A 12,764-nucleotide genomic window follows, 5' to 3' on the forward strand; every position below is an offset into this window, starting at 1 on the left:
GTGGGTGCGCGTGCGTGTTGTGTGTGCATGTGTGTTGTTGTGTGGGTGCGCGTGCGTGTTGTGTGTGCGGTGGATGTTGGGCGTGTTGTGTGGGCGTCGTGGTGTCTGTGGCTGTGTGTTGTCGTGTGGGTGCGCGTGTGTTGTGTGCGCGTGTGGATGTGTTTGGCTGTGTGTTGTGGTGTGGGTGCGTGTTTCCTGCGCAGCTGCAGTTGGGACGGGTCACTCGCGTGCAGAAGCACAGGAAGATCCTCCGTGCCGCCCGGGACCTGGATCCAGACACTCTGATCATAGAGTACCGGGGAAAGGTCATGCTCAAGCAGCAGTTCGAGGTCAACGGGCACTTCTTCAAAAAGTAAGAACCCGCTGGACAGTACTGTTTATGCCGGACATTCTCAGTATTACACAGTAATGCCTGGTATAACTGTCAGAGGTCCTGCAATATACACTGCTTTTTGTTTGTGCTGAAGAAAACGTCCTCAAAATGTCGTAAGTGGGATGTGTGTAATCATGTTAAAAGTAAGTAATGAGGACTTTTTTAGCCTTGTTTAGCCTTCACTGAGGGGAGATGATTTACTTGCTTTCACATTGCAGTCATTTCTAACTGTTGGTCAGAGTGAGTATCGGCTCCTGTAATTTAAAGTATCCAGTACGTGTAATGGTATTGTCACTTAGTGACGGATTGCAGGCCTTTGACTGAGGTGCTCTCCTGTGTGGCTGTGTGTGCAGGCCCTACCCCTTCGTACTGTTCTACTCCAAGTTCGACGAGGTGGAGATGTGTGTGGACGCGCGCACGTTCGGGAACGACGCGCGCTTCATCCGGAGGTCCTGCACGCCCAACGCCGAGGTGAGCGCGCCGCGCGTCCGTTACCGCGGAAACGGGAGGGCGAATGGCGCACGCGTCCGTGGCGCGCTGCCCAACGCGCCCGTGAGACCCCGAGGCAGGGCACGGGCCGCTCCTGTCAGCGTCGCGTTCTCATTAACGCCAGCCTTAACGAAGGGATAACATGCTGCTCCTGTACATCTCGCCTTCTCGTTAGTGTGCCTTTAAAGCAGAGCCAGTGAATCTGCGCCACAGCAAGAGAAAGCTTGTTATTTAGGGAACTGAGAATCTTCCGATTCGCTTAAAGAGATTCAGAAATCTAATCACGCATGATGTATGCGCCTGTTTACCGGAATATTCACTCGTTTCTGTTCTGCTTTCTTCCTCTTTGCCTTTTTTTGTTTGCCTTTTCAGTTTATTTTTATCCACCGTCAAATTCTGATATTAATACAGAGCTGCCTGTGTGAATTTTTGCATGAAGATTATAGCATCTTAACATGCAGTCACATTTCAGTATAGTGCAGTCATATACCGGTGTGCCACTGGTCAGCAGGGTGGATTTAACTGCATTGTAATGAACTGGCGCCCCCTAATGGATGCTGCTGTCCCGTACATTGTCTACTGTAAATGGTTGTTTACTGAAAAGTATGCTCCCGAATAAACTCAGCGAAACCCTGGAAGTATGCATATCATCCTGGCATTCTATGCACCCTAAATTTATAGAAAATTTTTCACTGTACACTGGGGGGTGCTGTTCCCCTCCCTGCTGACCCAGGACCCACTGGCACAAACGGAGGGTGTGGCCAGTGCCCCAATGCGTTGCGGCTCATTGCCGATAGGTGCATTCAAACGTACAGCTCTGACTGTGACCCCTCCCCCACAGGTGCGTCACATGATCGCTGAGGGAATGATCCACCTGTGCATCTATGCCGTGACCCACATCACCAAGGACTGCGAGGTCACCATCGGGTTCGACTACGAGTTCAGCAGCTGGTCAGCCACTTTCCACACCGTTTCCTTAACAGATTTGCTTTAAATAGAATTTTGGCTTAATCATACTGATTTAGTCCGTTCAGTGTATGGATGCGTGTGTACAGTGGTTGGAAACAGTTTAATCCATTACTGTCAAGCATAAAATTCAGTGAAGGGAGAAATCTCCTCAACTTAACCTCTTAAACTGAAATAAATATATTTTACACAATCGGCATTGACCGTATCGGTAAAAGTTTATTGTAAAAGCTGAAATATTAAAAAATACTTTTTGTACTTAGGAACCTGTCCCAAGCTGTAGGTTAACCTGTTCTCTCTTAAGGCTGAAACTGAGGAGGGGGGGCATAGTTAAGAGTTCTCTTCCTGCGCCCATGGAGGCCTTGTCTCTCTGTCCAAGTCCCAGTTCGGTGTTCAGTTTCTGCTTCTCTTCTGGCCCCCCCCTCAGCAATTACAAAGTGGACTGCGCGTGTCACAAGAGCAACCAGAACTGCCCGGTGCAGAAGCACAACCTGAGCCCCCCGGAGCAGTTGCTCCGCCCCCCCACGCTGCCCGCCCTGACGGGGGCGGAGACGCGCCGCCGGAAGGCCCGGCGGAAAGAGCTGGAGGGGGGCGTGTCCGACGACAGCAACCAGCCGCCCGAGGACCCCGCCGACGCCAAGGAGCCGAGGGGCGGCGCCGCGGCGGGCAGCGACACGGAGGTTAGCGCGGTTGCCATGGTTACCATCGCCCGATCGAAAGTGTACCAGAGCGCCGTACCAGCGCGCGGATGCTTCCCACGGTCTCGTATTGTTACGGCGAGAGAACAGTCTGTGCAGAACATTTATAGACTGAATTCACCTTTTCAAAAAGTGTACGCGAACCTTACAGTACTGAACAGATACACAGAGTGCTTTCATCACACAATACACAGGGTCTCAAAACCCGCTTGTATTGCTTTTATGAGTGTGCTTGTTGACTATAAATGGACTGACGTCAGTAACATTTTTTTGGTCAGCGTAAGCCAGGTGAATACGAGAAGATTGTTGAATTCTGGACCCCCCCCCCCCTTGTAGGTTGCTGTGGTGATGTGTGTTGGTGCGGTTCTCTTCCAGGAGAGAGACTGTGACGGACTGAAGCTGGAAGACGGGGAAGAGGCGGAGCTGGAAGAGGGCGGAGCTCTACTGCAGAGTAGGCGGGTACGTTTCAGTTCCAGCACTGAACCAAAGGGCCGCATTATCATCAACAGGATGTTTTTTTCACACCTGGTGAACCTGATCAAGGCAGATAGGCACAACTTTTTTGTTTTCTTTCTGTGCATGTCGTTGAATAGAGTAAAAGCCAAAATAAGGTTATATGGTTGGTTTATAATATATGATTGGTTACCTATGAAAACGAACCGCATGTAGAACCAAAAATAAGGTTTATGATTGGTTACCCATGAGAATGGAAGGCACCCAGTGGCCAGTGTTAGTAGTTGTTCTCACAGAGTCCGCAAAACTCTCCATCCTGTTGGACCAGTGAAGTATAGCTTCCCTCAAAATGGCCAACACACCACCTGCTTTCCAAAAGCAACTGTATATTTTCTCTAGTTCGAAAAAAGTAGGTTGGTCAGTCAGGGGGCCAAAACCTTTTTTATTAAGCATGCTTCTTCATGCTTTAACTGAGCATGTGGTGCTTTTGGGCCCCCAGACTCGCGAGGACCAGAAGGCGGAGGCCATCATGCACGTGTTTGAGAACCTGGAGAAGAGGAGGAAGCGCTCCTCTCAGAGCCAGGGCCTGGGGCCCGAGGAGCCCAAACAGGAGGGCCCCGAGCTGGAGGAGGACAGGGCCTCGCCCACCGGGCCCCACGCCGCGCAGAGCGGGGGGGTGGGGGTCAGCACGCGCCGGGCCTCCTACGTCACCGTGAGTCCTCTCTCTCTCTCTCTCTCCCTCTTTCTCTTAATCTCTCTCTCTCCATCTCTACGTTTCTCTCCCTGTCTCTCTCTCCATCTCTACTTTTCTCTCCCTGTCTGTATCTCCTCCCTCTCTCTCCTCTCCTCCACTTCTCTCCAGTCTCTACTTCTCTCTCTCCCTCTCTCTCTCCTCCCTCTCTCTCCATTCCCTCTTTTCTCTCCCTTTTTGTCTTTCTCCTCCCTCCCTCTCTCCATCTCCACTTTTATCTCCCTCTATGTCTCTCTCCTCCTTCTCTCTCCATTTCCACTTTTCTCTCCCTGTCTGTCTCTCTCCTCCCTCTCTCTCCATCTCTAATTTTCTCTCGCTGTATGTAGTTGTTTTGGTGTTTTATTGTCTCCTTACCCCCCCTGGTCTGCTTTCAGGAGGCCCCGCCCACAGAGCTGGAGAAGGCCCCGGCCACGCCCGCCGCCACCAAGCCCGCCCCCACCCGGTCCTCCAAGCCCCGCCCCAAGAGCCGCATGTCCCGCTACCGGTCCAGCTCGTCGCAGCGCGCCCGGCGCCAGCGGCAGGCCCTGGCGCTGCAGGCGGCCGAGCAGGGCCAGGGCGTGGCCGAGGAGGGCACCGCGGGCGCCGCGGCAACCGAGCCGGGGGTGGGCGAGGGGGCACTCGGCGGGGGGCAGCCCCTCGACACGGACGGACTGGGAGGCGTGGCCTCGGGGGCCCTGGGTAACAAAGCCCAGCTTCGGTACCCCAAAACCAAGAAGGTACACGGCCCGTACGCACCCAGCGCCCACACCTTGATGTGTTCACCCTTTTCATCAAAAGCCCATTTTATCTGTCATATAAACAGAGCTGTGCAGTAACCCAAACAAAATGTGTCCTTCAAGATCATATGCTTGTTTCAGTGTATCTTCTTCCCCTTTTCTTGTTTTTACTAAATTGCTGGTGGATGTATTTAGAATAGATATATCTTGAAACCTGTCGTGGTAATGCCATTACCTGATTTCTGACCCGACTTCCACTGCAGTTTATATGGTGTGTTTGTCTGATACAAATTTGTGCCGCTTACAATTTTCGTATTTGACAGTCATTTTTACGAAGTAAAAAATACTGCCATAAGTACATTTAACGTGATGATAAAACCGCTGATAACGCTGAAGGAGGGAAAAGGCACAGTCGAATCGGCACACAGTGCCCTCAGAGCGAGGCTGAGGGCTGATCGTCTCTTTCCCCGCCGCGCAGTACCTGGTGACGGAGTGGCTGAACGACAAGGTGCTGGAGAAGCCGGAGTGCCCGGTGGACCGGCCGCTGCGCATCACCACCGACCCCACGGTGCTGGCCACCACCCTCAACATGCTGCCGGGCCTGTCCCACTCGCCCCTCATCTGCACCGCCCCCAAACACTACGTCCGCTTCGGCTCGCCCTTCACCCCCGAGCGCCGCCGCCGCCCCGTCAGCGTGGACGGCTCCTACGGCTCCTTCAAGAAGGTGGACCCGCGTGGGGGGCGTGGGGGGGTGGGCGGGGCGGGGCGTTGTTGTGAATATGCACGCTCGCTCAAAGCGACTTGTACAACGCCGACATGTTTCATATGGACAGATTAATTTGAATAGTGTGTCCACAATTATAGACAAACGTCCTTTTTTACTTGTTTACTTAACTGTTTCCTTTACGTTTCGACCAGAATGTAATTTTTTGAAGAATAATTGGGTGGCATGCACTCATACAACCTCGTTGCCTTGCAAGCTGCTTTGAAGTTTCTAGAATTGTCTTTTCTTGCTTCAGACCACAAACACCCAAATTCCCCTACCAGCCATTGTAAAGCTGGCAGTTCTTCAGAAACGTCTCTAAATATCTAAAATGTCTTTCGTCGCACATTGTTTGGGCCAGTTTCAGGATTTCAAGTTTATTTTTTTGTTTCTGTTTTTTGAAATGCACTCTTGAAATGACCTCACATCAATTCAGCCGCCTAACATTTCACATAGAAATTAAGGCCAGCACAGGAGTACATTTCCCACATTGTCTGATGCTCATGCCGATGTTCTGCAGCGGTGGATCAAGCAAGCGCAGGACGAGAGCACGTCTTCAGCCAACACCGAGGACGGGACGGAATCCAACTCTTCCCACCAGAGCAACAGCAGCAGCCACAGCGTCTCGAACCCCTTCAAAACGGGTACGTAGCCCTCCAGAGCCCGGCGCCGTGCAAAGCTGGGTAAAAGCCCGTTAGCAAGCCCGTTAGCCAGCGCTTTTCCGTTTTTCCTTTTTATTTATTTTTCCTTAGCAGGCTGGGTCTTCCCCCAGTGGGGACGACCTCTCCCAGCCGGAGTCGCGCCAGCGTTGCGTGTGTTACGGTGGCGGCTGTGAGGGGTTAGTTTTGGCCCGCGGCCAGTCGGGCCTCCTGCGCGGTATCGGGGCGAATATGGCGGTAAATCACCTCCTCAGCTCCCGTCTGCTAGCAGACTGGCACAGAGCCTAGCATGTGTTCCCCACATGAAAAAAGAAGAAACACCCCCCCCCAAATTATGATGCCTTTTTATATAATTGAGATGTCTTGCCATTGTCATTTTTGGATGTCATTAATTGAATGATTAGTATCAAGCATGAAAACCTTATATGAAGAAGCATGTGAGAACCAGATATGAATATATCTGTCAAGAAAGGTGTTTGTCGGTTTACTTATATTAGCACTTGTTTGCTCTTGTGTTTGTTTTTGGCCCTAAGAATCAGAGTTTGGCTGCAGCTCCTGGTCTCATAAACCTGTTCTGATAACCTAGTCTGGATTTCAGTAGAACTGTCCCGGATAAGCTACGCCTGCAGGGCGGATGTATTGTAACGCATCGTAAGGGCACAGGACGCTGGTGTCGCGTTTGTTTGAACCCGCTGTCTCTGTCGACCCCCACCCCCCGCAGAACTGACAGCACCTTTCAAGAAGCGGAAATCAAAGTACGCCTCGGAGCCACCCCCACTGCCCTCGACTGAGCTGCTGAGGCCGCTGTCCCCCATCACGCCCCCCCTGACCTCCGACCCCACGCACCCCCTCCTGGCCTCCTCCTGCGCCCTGCTCCTGGGCACCGAGGACGAGAGGCACAACGGCTACGTCCTTCCCTACTCCCCCTTGCGCTCGCTGTCCACCAGCCGCTGCAACACCCCGCTGCAGTTTGAGGTAATCGCGGCTTTGGTTTAGCACAAGTTAGCTTATGAGCTAATACAGCTTTATGGAACATTCATTAGCACGTTAGCATTCCTTGCCATATCAACCCTTGCTGTTTTTCAATCGATGTCTGCCATAGTGGCCTTGAAAGGAGCTTTGGATGAAGGCATCTGCCAGTTGAATAAAAGTAAAGGTAGCAACCGAATACTACCTACTTGTTTACCAACAGAAATGAGCACGAGGCCAGTGTGTAGGTTCGTAACTGTCCATCAGTCGGTACTGTAGTATTTCAGCTGAACTGTGGTGACTGGATCCTTGTGATCCTTATTTCTGTCAGGTTTTCTCTGAATGCCTTTGACCGGTCTTTTTTTTTCCCCCTCTCTCCCCACAGAACATATCCTCTCCTGAGTGCTCACCTGTGCACAGGCCTGAGTCTCCCTCACCTGAGGTCAGTCACTATCTTCTTCCGTAGCTTCAGTAATGAAAGCAGTGTCTTCAGTAATGAAAGTGGCACGCTGCTGGGACGGGTGGTCTTGGTGTTTTTGGGTAGACCTCGTTTGTGACCCGCCGTCTCTCCCCCCCTCGGCAGCCCTGCTTGTGTCCAGACTACGACGGGCAGCGCCCAGCGTACCCGGACCTCCCGCTGCCCTCGGGCCTGGAGAGCCCCGCCCTGCCGGCCTCCGCGGCGCCCGAGGAGTTCACCGCGGTGACGCCGGAGCCCCCCGGGGTCGCCCCGCTCCCGCCGGCGGCCGTCGCGGCGCCCCCCGAGGGCCAGACCAGGGAGCAGGCCTTCCGACCCGAGTTCAACCTCATCTACACCTGCTCGCCGCTCAACGCCAACCTGGGGGAGGGGCTGGCCGCCCGCGGCCCCACGGCCGACCGCCGCCTCTCGCAGTCGGAGGCCGGCGGCTTCTCCCCCGCCGAGGCCTTCTTCGGCGGCGTGGGCGGGCAGGGCCTCCTCTCGGACGCCGCGGCCGGCTCCCTGTCGCCCTACGCCGAGCCGCACTACAGCGGCGGCTACCCGGACCACGGCACGCCGCCGCACCCCAGCAACCCGCCGCAGAAAAAGAAGGCAAGTCCTCCCACTCGCCGGTCAGCCCTGCCGCGATGACCTCACAGGAAGTGATGTATGCCTCGCTAGGAATTCAGTGCTGAAATGTCACTTTGCTAGAAAGTGTAGCGCAGCCGTGAGCTATTATCTCAAGCATGTTCCTGGACATAGATATAGTGTCCTAGGGCACTGTGGGAAATACCCTATAGTTTGCAGTAGTCAATGAAGTGATGGATACATTGTGTGTGCTCTCTTTCTCTCTCTCTCTCTCTCTCTTCCCCTCCCTTTTTCCTTTTCTTGCTCTGTCTCTTCTTTGCTTCCTGTTTGAGCATCCATTTTGTCTCAAATGCGTGTCAGAGTGGAGTATGCTCATCAGCGCACGTTGAGCGGTCTCGTAAGGAAAAGGAGTGTCACAGTAGCTGCATTCAGGGCTGCCGCAGGAGGGGCTGTGTAGCGCGCCGGCGGGCCGAGTCCTGAACGCCGGCGTGCGCTGCCCGCTTCCCGCCGCGCGGAGCCGCTCTCGTGTTTGTGTGCCACCACGGCGGGTTTTATTTCACATTCGGCCCTCGGGGGCCGTAGATAACGTCCCGCCAGGAACGCCGTGTCCAGGAAGCGGCTTTGCAGAGACGGAATGTTACAGGGAAGCGCTCACGCCTGATTAGCTGTGCCTGAGGTAGAACGCAGGCCAGCCAGCCACCAGCCAGCCAGCCGGAGCCCTGACCACTCTACCGCCACCTGTCCTCCTGAAACTTTTGCAAAGTCTTTTTTTTCCCACTTTTTTTCCAAGGCAGAGGGCCAACCTGCATACCATTAGTCTGCTGACAGGAAAGCCCGATTACCAGGCTTTATCTGTAAGAAGTGAATACAAGCCAGTCCAAAATATGGTGAATATTCCCTAACTATATTTAGAAGTGTGCATGTTAAATATTGTTGCATCTGCATAAACCCCTCCCCCCCCCCCCTTCCTCACCAAATATACATTACAGTATTTCCAATTTTCCAAAAACAGTTGTTCCGCATTTTATTTTTCCCATTTTCTTTCCCATCGCAGTTTATTTGGACGTACATGGCCATTTTTTCAGAAAAAGCCATAGTACTTTGTTAATTTTTTTTGTGTGTTGCCGTGCCATGGTGTATTGGTCACGTGTCATCGCTGAGCTCGGTTAGGAAGGGGCCGACAGCACATCCCATTCATGGCCCCCCGGCTCTCCATGCCTTTCGCTCCCCCTCCGCCCCCCTCCTCCACAGGGGCCCCTATATCCATCCATCCCCAATGGATGCACCAGCGGCCGCTGGGGTCCCGTGCTGGCCGCCAGACTTCATGAAGGAAGCTCAACCCCCACCCCCACCCCCCCAGTCCTTGCAGGCCGCCCACCCCCGCTCCATCTTCGACATTCGCCCTGTGTATTTGATGTGGGGTGGGGGGCGGGGGGTTCCTTGCTCGTTGCATACCTTTCAGTGGGCTCTCAGCCTTTCTGTCTATCTATCTCTCTTTCTATCTCTCTCTCTAGCTCTCCATTGTGAGTGTATGTGCCTGCCCTGTGGTGCTGTGGTGTACTGTAGACCGTAGTCATGCTCACTCACTTCAGTCTGATCTTGCGGGTGGTGACGATGACGATGACCTCTGTCGTTGCTCGCAGCTGATGTTTTCAGCTTGACACTACTAACTCGGTTCTCAGTACTGAGCTGCATTTGACATGGCGTGTCTACTACAGGTTCACTGTGGAAGAAATGTGTGGTCAGAAGTATGCGCGCGTCATGTGAAATAGCGGGATTAGCAGGATGAAATAAGATGGTTAATGTTTTGGCGTTCTGATCAAAACTAATTTTTGCCACACAGGCAAATGATATTGAAAACCACTAGGAGAGATTTCTGTTTTAATTTAGTTAGGTTGAGCTAGCTAGCCTGGTTTTGAATTTTCATTTCTCTTTGAATCTACAAATGCCACCAGCAGCTGTATAATTAACCGAAAGACGATTGGCTCAAAGAAACAAAAAAATGTGTTGTGGTTCAAGTCTAGGTCATTGCCCATTGTAATCTGCATTTTTTTGGCAATTTGGAAGTTTTTTCTGCGTAAAAAACACAGAATCCTGAATTAACATGACCACCGTGTAATTGTATTTATCGTCTAATGTAATTCAAAATACATTCAAATACAAATATTTCCCTTTATATTTTTGCATTTTGACCTTCATAAAATCAAAGGAAAATTTTTTTTTTAATTATTATATTTGATCATGAATGCAACTTCATTCTATTAAATAATTCTAGGTCCTGTAAATATAAAGGGAATAATATTTGTAATAATGTTATTATATTCATCATGTAATTCTAAAGTTTATATTTTTGACTTTTGAGCTGCATCAGAACAAACCCAACTGCACATCTCTTCCACAATGACTTCGGGCAGTGTAAACAAGAGGTACTGCCAAGTGAAAACCTGCCTTATCCTGATTCATGGTGACCTGGGAAATGTAGTCCTGAGGCCTCTCCAGTACTCAGAACTGATTTGTCCTGGCTAAAGATAGCAGATCTTCAGGTTTCAGAGAGCATCTAGAACATTCTAGGATTTCTCATAGTTGATCATGATACGTAATTAAGCAAGTGCTTGTTTAACGCTCAAAACGGCATGGCTTCCCCCCAGCCCGGTGCCCTGGACACACCCTGCTGGATTAGGGCATGAGCCAGAATGGCAGTGAAACCTGTGGAATGGAGCTTAAGGACAGAGCAGCAGGGATGAGTTTTTGCAGGGAATATTTTTCACTGTAATGTCCAGGGAGCGCACGCGCACACACACACACACACACGGCACACACACGGCACACACACACACACAGGCAATGTCTGCTGCTCGTATAAGGAAGGTTTCCCAGGGGAACATTCGGCCTGTGCTTGCCAAAATTTTTTGAAATGGAGAGGTGGGGGGCTTCCTCATGTGCACAATCAGAACTGCAATTCTGTACATCACGTCCAGCAGAAGGGGGAAAAGTAAATATTATTGGGCGCTTTTGGACAGAGGTCAAAAGTTTGCCATAGCTTTTTTTGTTTTGCTTGTTTTTTTTGTGTGCTGAGTCGCCCACCTGTTAGGCGAATCGCAGACACGGTAAGCCTCCATGTCCGCTCGTCATCCCGCTGCCTCATCCGTGTGGTTGCGTGTCGTACCATAGCCGAGTGTGCCGTGGGCGGGGCCTGCACGGGGTGGGAGGGGCCTGTGCCCCACACGCGATTGGCTGACCCGTGCGCCCGTCTTCCCCAGGTGTCCCTGCTGGAGTACCGCAAGCGGAAGCAGGGGGCGAAGGAGCCGGAGGCGGGGGGCTCCCTGGGCACCCCCACCCGGCCCAGCGTGTTCGGCGGCAGCGCGGACTCCCCCGGCGGGCCCCGCGCCCTCCTGCAGCCCCCCGCCTCCCCGCAGAGCTGCTTCTCCTCCCCGGCGCACCCCTCGGCGCCCCAGATCGAGGAGGTCAGCCCGCCCGACCACACCCTGGCCTCCCAGAGCGGGGGACAGCCGGCCCGGGGGCAGGACAGCACCAGCACCAGCCACTGGTGAGAGAGGAGCGCGCTAACGTGCACATGCTAACATGCAGACACACACAGGCTTAACGTGCGCATGCTAACGTGCACATGCTAACGTGCACATGCTAACACGCACACTCTAACACGCAGACACACACAGGCTTAACGTGCGCATGCTAACATGCACACTCTAACACGCAGACACACACAGGCTTAACGTGCGCATGCTAACACGCACACTCTAACACGCAGACACACACAGGCTTAACGTGCGCATGCTAACATGCACACTCTAACACGCAGACACACACAGGCTTAACGTGCGCATGCTAACATGCACACTCTAACACGCAGACACACACAGGCTTAACGTGCGCATGCTAACATGCACACTCTAACACGCAGACACACACAGGCTTAACGTGCGCATGCTAACATGCACACTCTAACACGCAGACACACACAGGCTTAACGTGCGCATGCTAACCTGCACACTCTAACACGCAGACACACACAGGCTTAACATGCACATGCTAACATGCACACTCTAACACGCAGACACACACAGGCTTAACGTGCGCATGCTAACATGCACACTCTAACACGCAGACACACACAGGCTTAACGTGCGCATGCTAACATGCACACTCTAACACGCAGACACACACAGGCTTTTACATACACACCTACGCGCAAACACTGGCTCACGGCTGGTACTGTGCCACTCTCCCCGTGCCCAGGATGGTGCCCACGTCGGTGGAGAGGCTGAGGGAGAACCAGGGCGTGCTGGAGCGGGTGCTGAGGGGCAGCCTGAAGATGGACCGCATGCTGAAGCGGGAGGGCGGGGCCAGCGACGGCAGCAGGGACAAGGACTCCGGTACGACCCCGCCCACCATCTTAATTTACGCCGTTCATCGGTTAGAGAGTTCACACACCTTGTTCTCAAGGCTGTGTAGAAGCAGGCAACTGTATGCAGACTCTCTGTGCTGTGTAGCAGTAGCCTGTAGAGCCCTGAATGGAGCTGTGTAGCCGGGTGTGTGTGTGTAGAAGCGGGTTGGCCGTGTGCAGACTCTGTGTGTGCTGTGTAGCAGACTCTGCCGATGGGGACGTGTGTGACGCACAGCCAGCAGCCCGCTCCAGGACCTCCCCAGTGAAGAGCCCCCAAAGATACAGGCACAGCCCCTCTGTGTACCAGCACCAGGTACAGCCTCCATTTTCAGCCTGCATGGAAAAAGGGTTTTTACTTTGCTGCCGTTAGGACAAATGGACTGTTTATTGACCAAGAAAATGTGTGTATGTGTGTATGTTTGTGTGCGCACGTGGGTATTTTGGTATCTTTGGGGTGTGCATCCATGTGTTTGTGCGCGT

The 12,764-nt window shown here is 52.8% G+C and overlaps 1 protein-coding gene across 7 annotated transcripts in view; it reads left to right on the forward strand.

Annotated features, from left to right (window-relative positions):
• setd5 (SET domain containing 5) overlaps positions 1 to 12,764 on the forward strand; it is a 39,850-nt gene that overhangs the window by 24,197 nt on the left and 2,889 nt on the right. For 4 of the 7 annotated variants that reach the window (XM_064305395.1, XM_064305397.1, XM_064305396.1 and 1 more), the window contains exons 9-23: positions 204 to 352; positions 727 to 844; positions 1,704 to 1,813; positions 2,256 to 2,508; positions 2,863 to 2,985; positions 3,479 to 3,691; positions 4,105 to 4,446; positions 4,925 to 5,170; positions 5,730 to 5,853; positions 6,590 to 6,843; positions 7,223 to 7,279; positions 7,421 to 7,903; positions 11,140 to 11,426; positions 12,137 to 12,273; positions 12,485 to 12,597. In XM_064305395.1, coding sequence (XP_064161465.1) covers positions 204 to 352; positions 727 to 844; positions 1,704 to 1,813; positions 2,256 to 2,508; positions 2,863 to 2,985; positions 3,479 to 3,691; positions 4,105 to 4,446; positions 4,925 to 5,170; positions 5,730 to 5,853; positions 6,590 to 6,843; positions 7,223 to 7,279; positions 7,421 to 7,903; positions 11,140 to 11,426; positions 12,137 to 12,273; positions 12,485 to 12,597 — 3,009 coding nt within the window. The remainder of the gene's footprint in view (positions 1 to 203; positions 353 to 726; positions 845 to 1,703; positions 1,814 to 2,255; positions 2,509 to 2,862; positions 2,986 to 3,478; positions 3,692 to 4,104; positions 4,447 to 4,924; positions 5,171 to 5,729; positions 5,854 to 6,589; positions 6,844 to 7,222; positions 7,280 to 7,420; positions 7,904 to 11,139; positions 11,427 to 12,136; positions 12,274 to 12,484; positions 12,598 to 12,764) is intronic. The other 3 variants (XM_064305399.1, XM_064305400.1, XM_064305402.1) reach the window with 3 other exon arrangements.

Source organism: Anguilla rostrata, chromosome 13, assembly GCF_018555375.3.
Source record: "Anguilla rostrata isolate EN2019 chromosome 13, ASM1855537v3, whole genome shotgun sequence".
In the NCBI taxonomy this organism is placed as follows: Eukaryota; Metazoa; Chordata; class Actinopteri; order Anguilliformes; family Anguillidae; genus Anguilla; species Anguilla rostrata.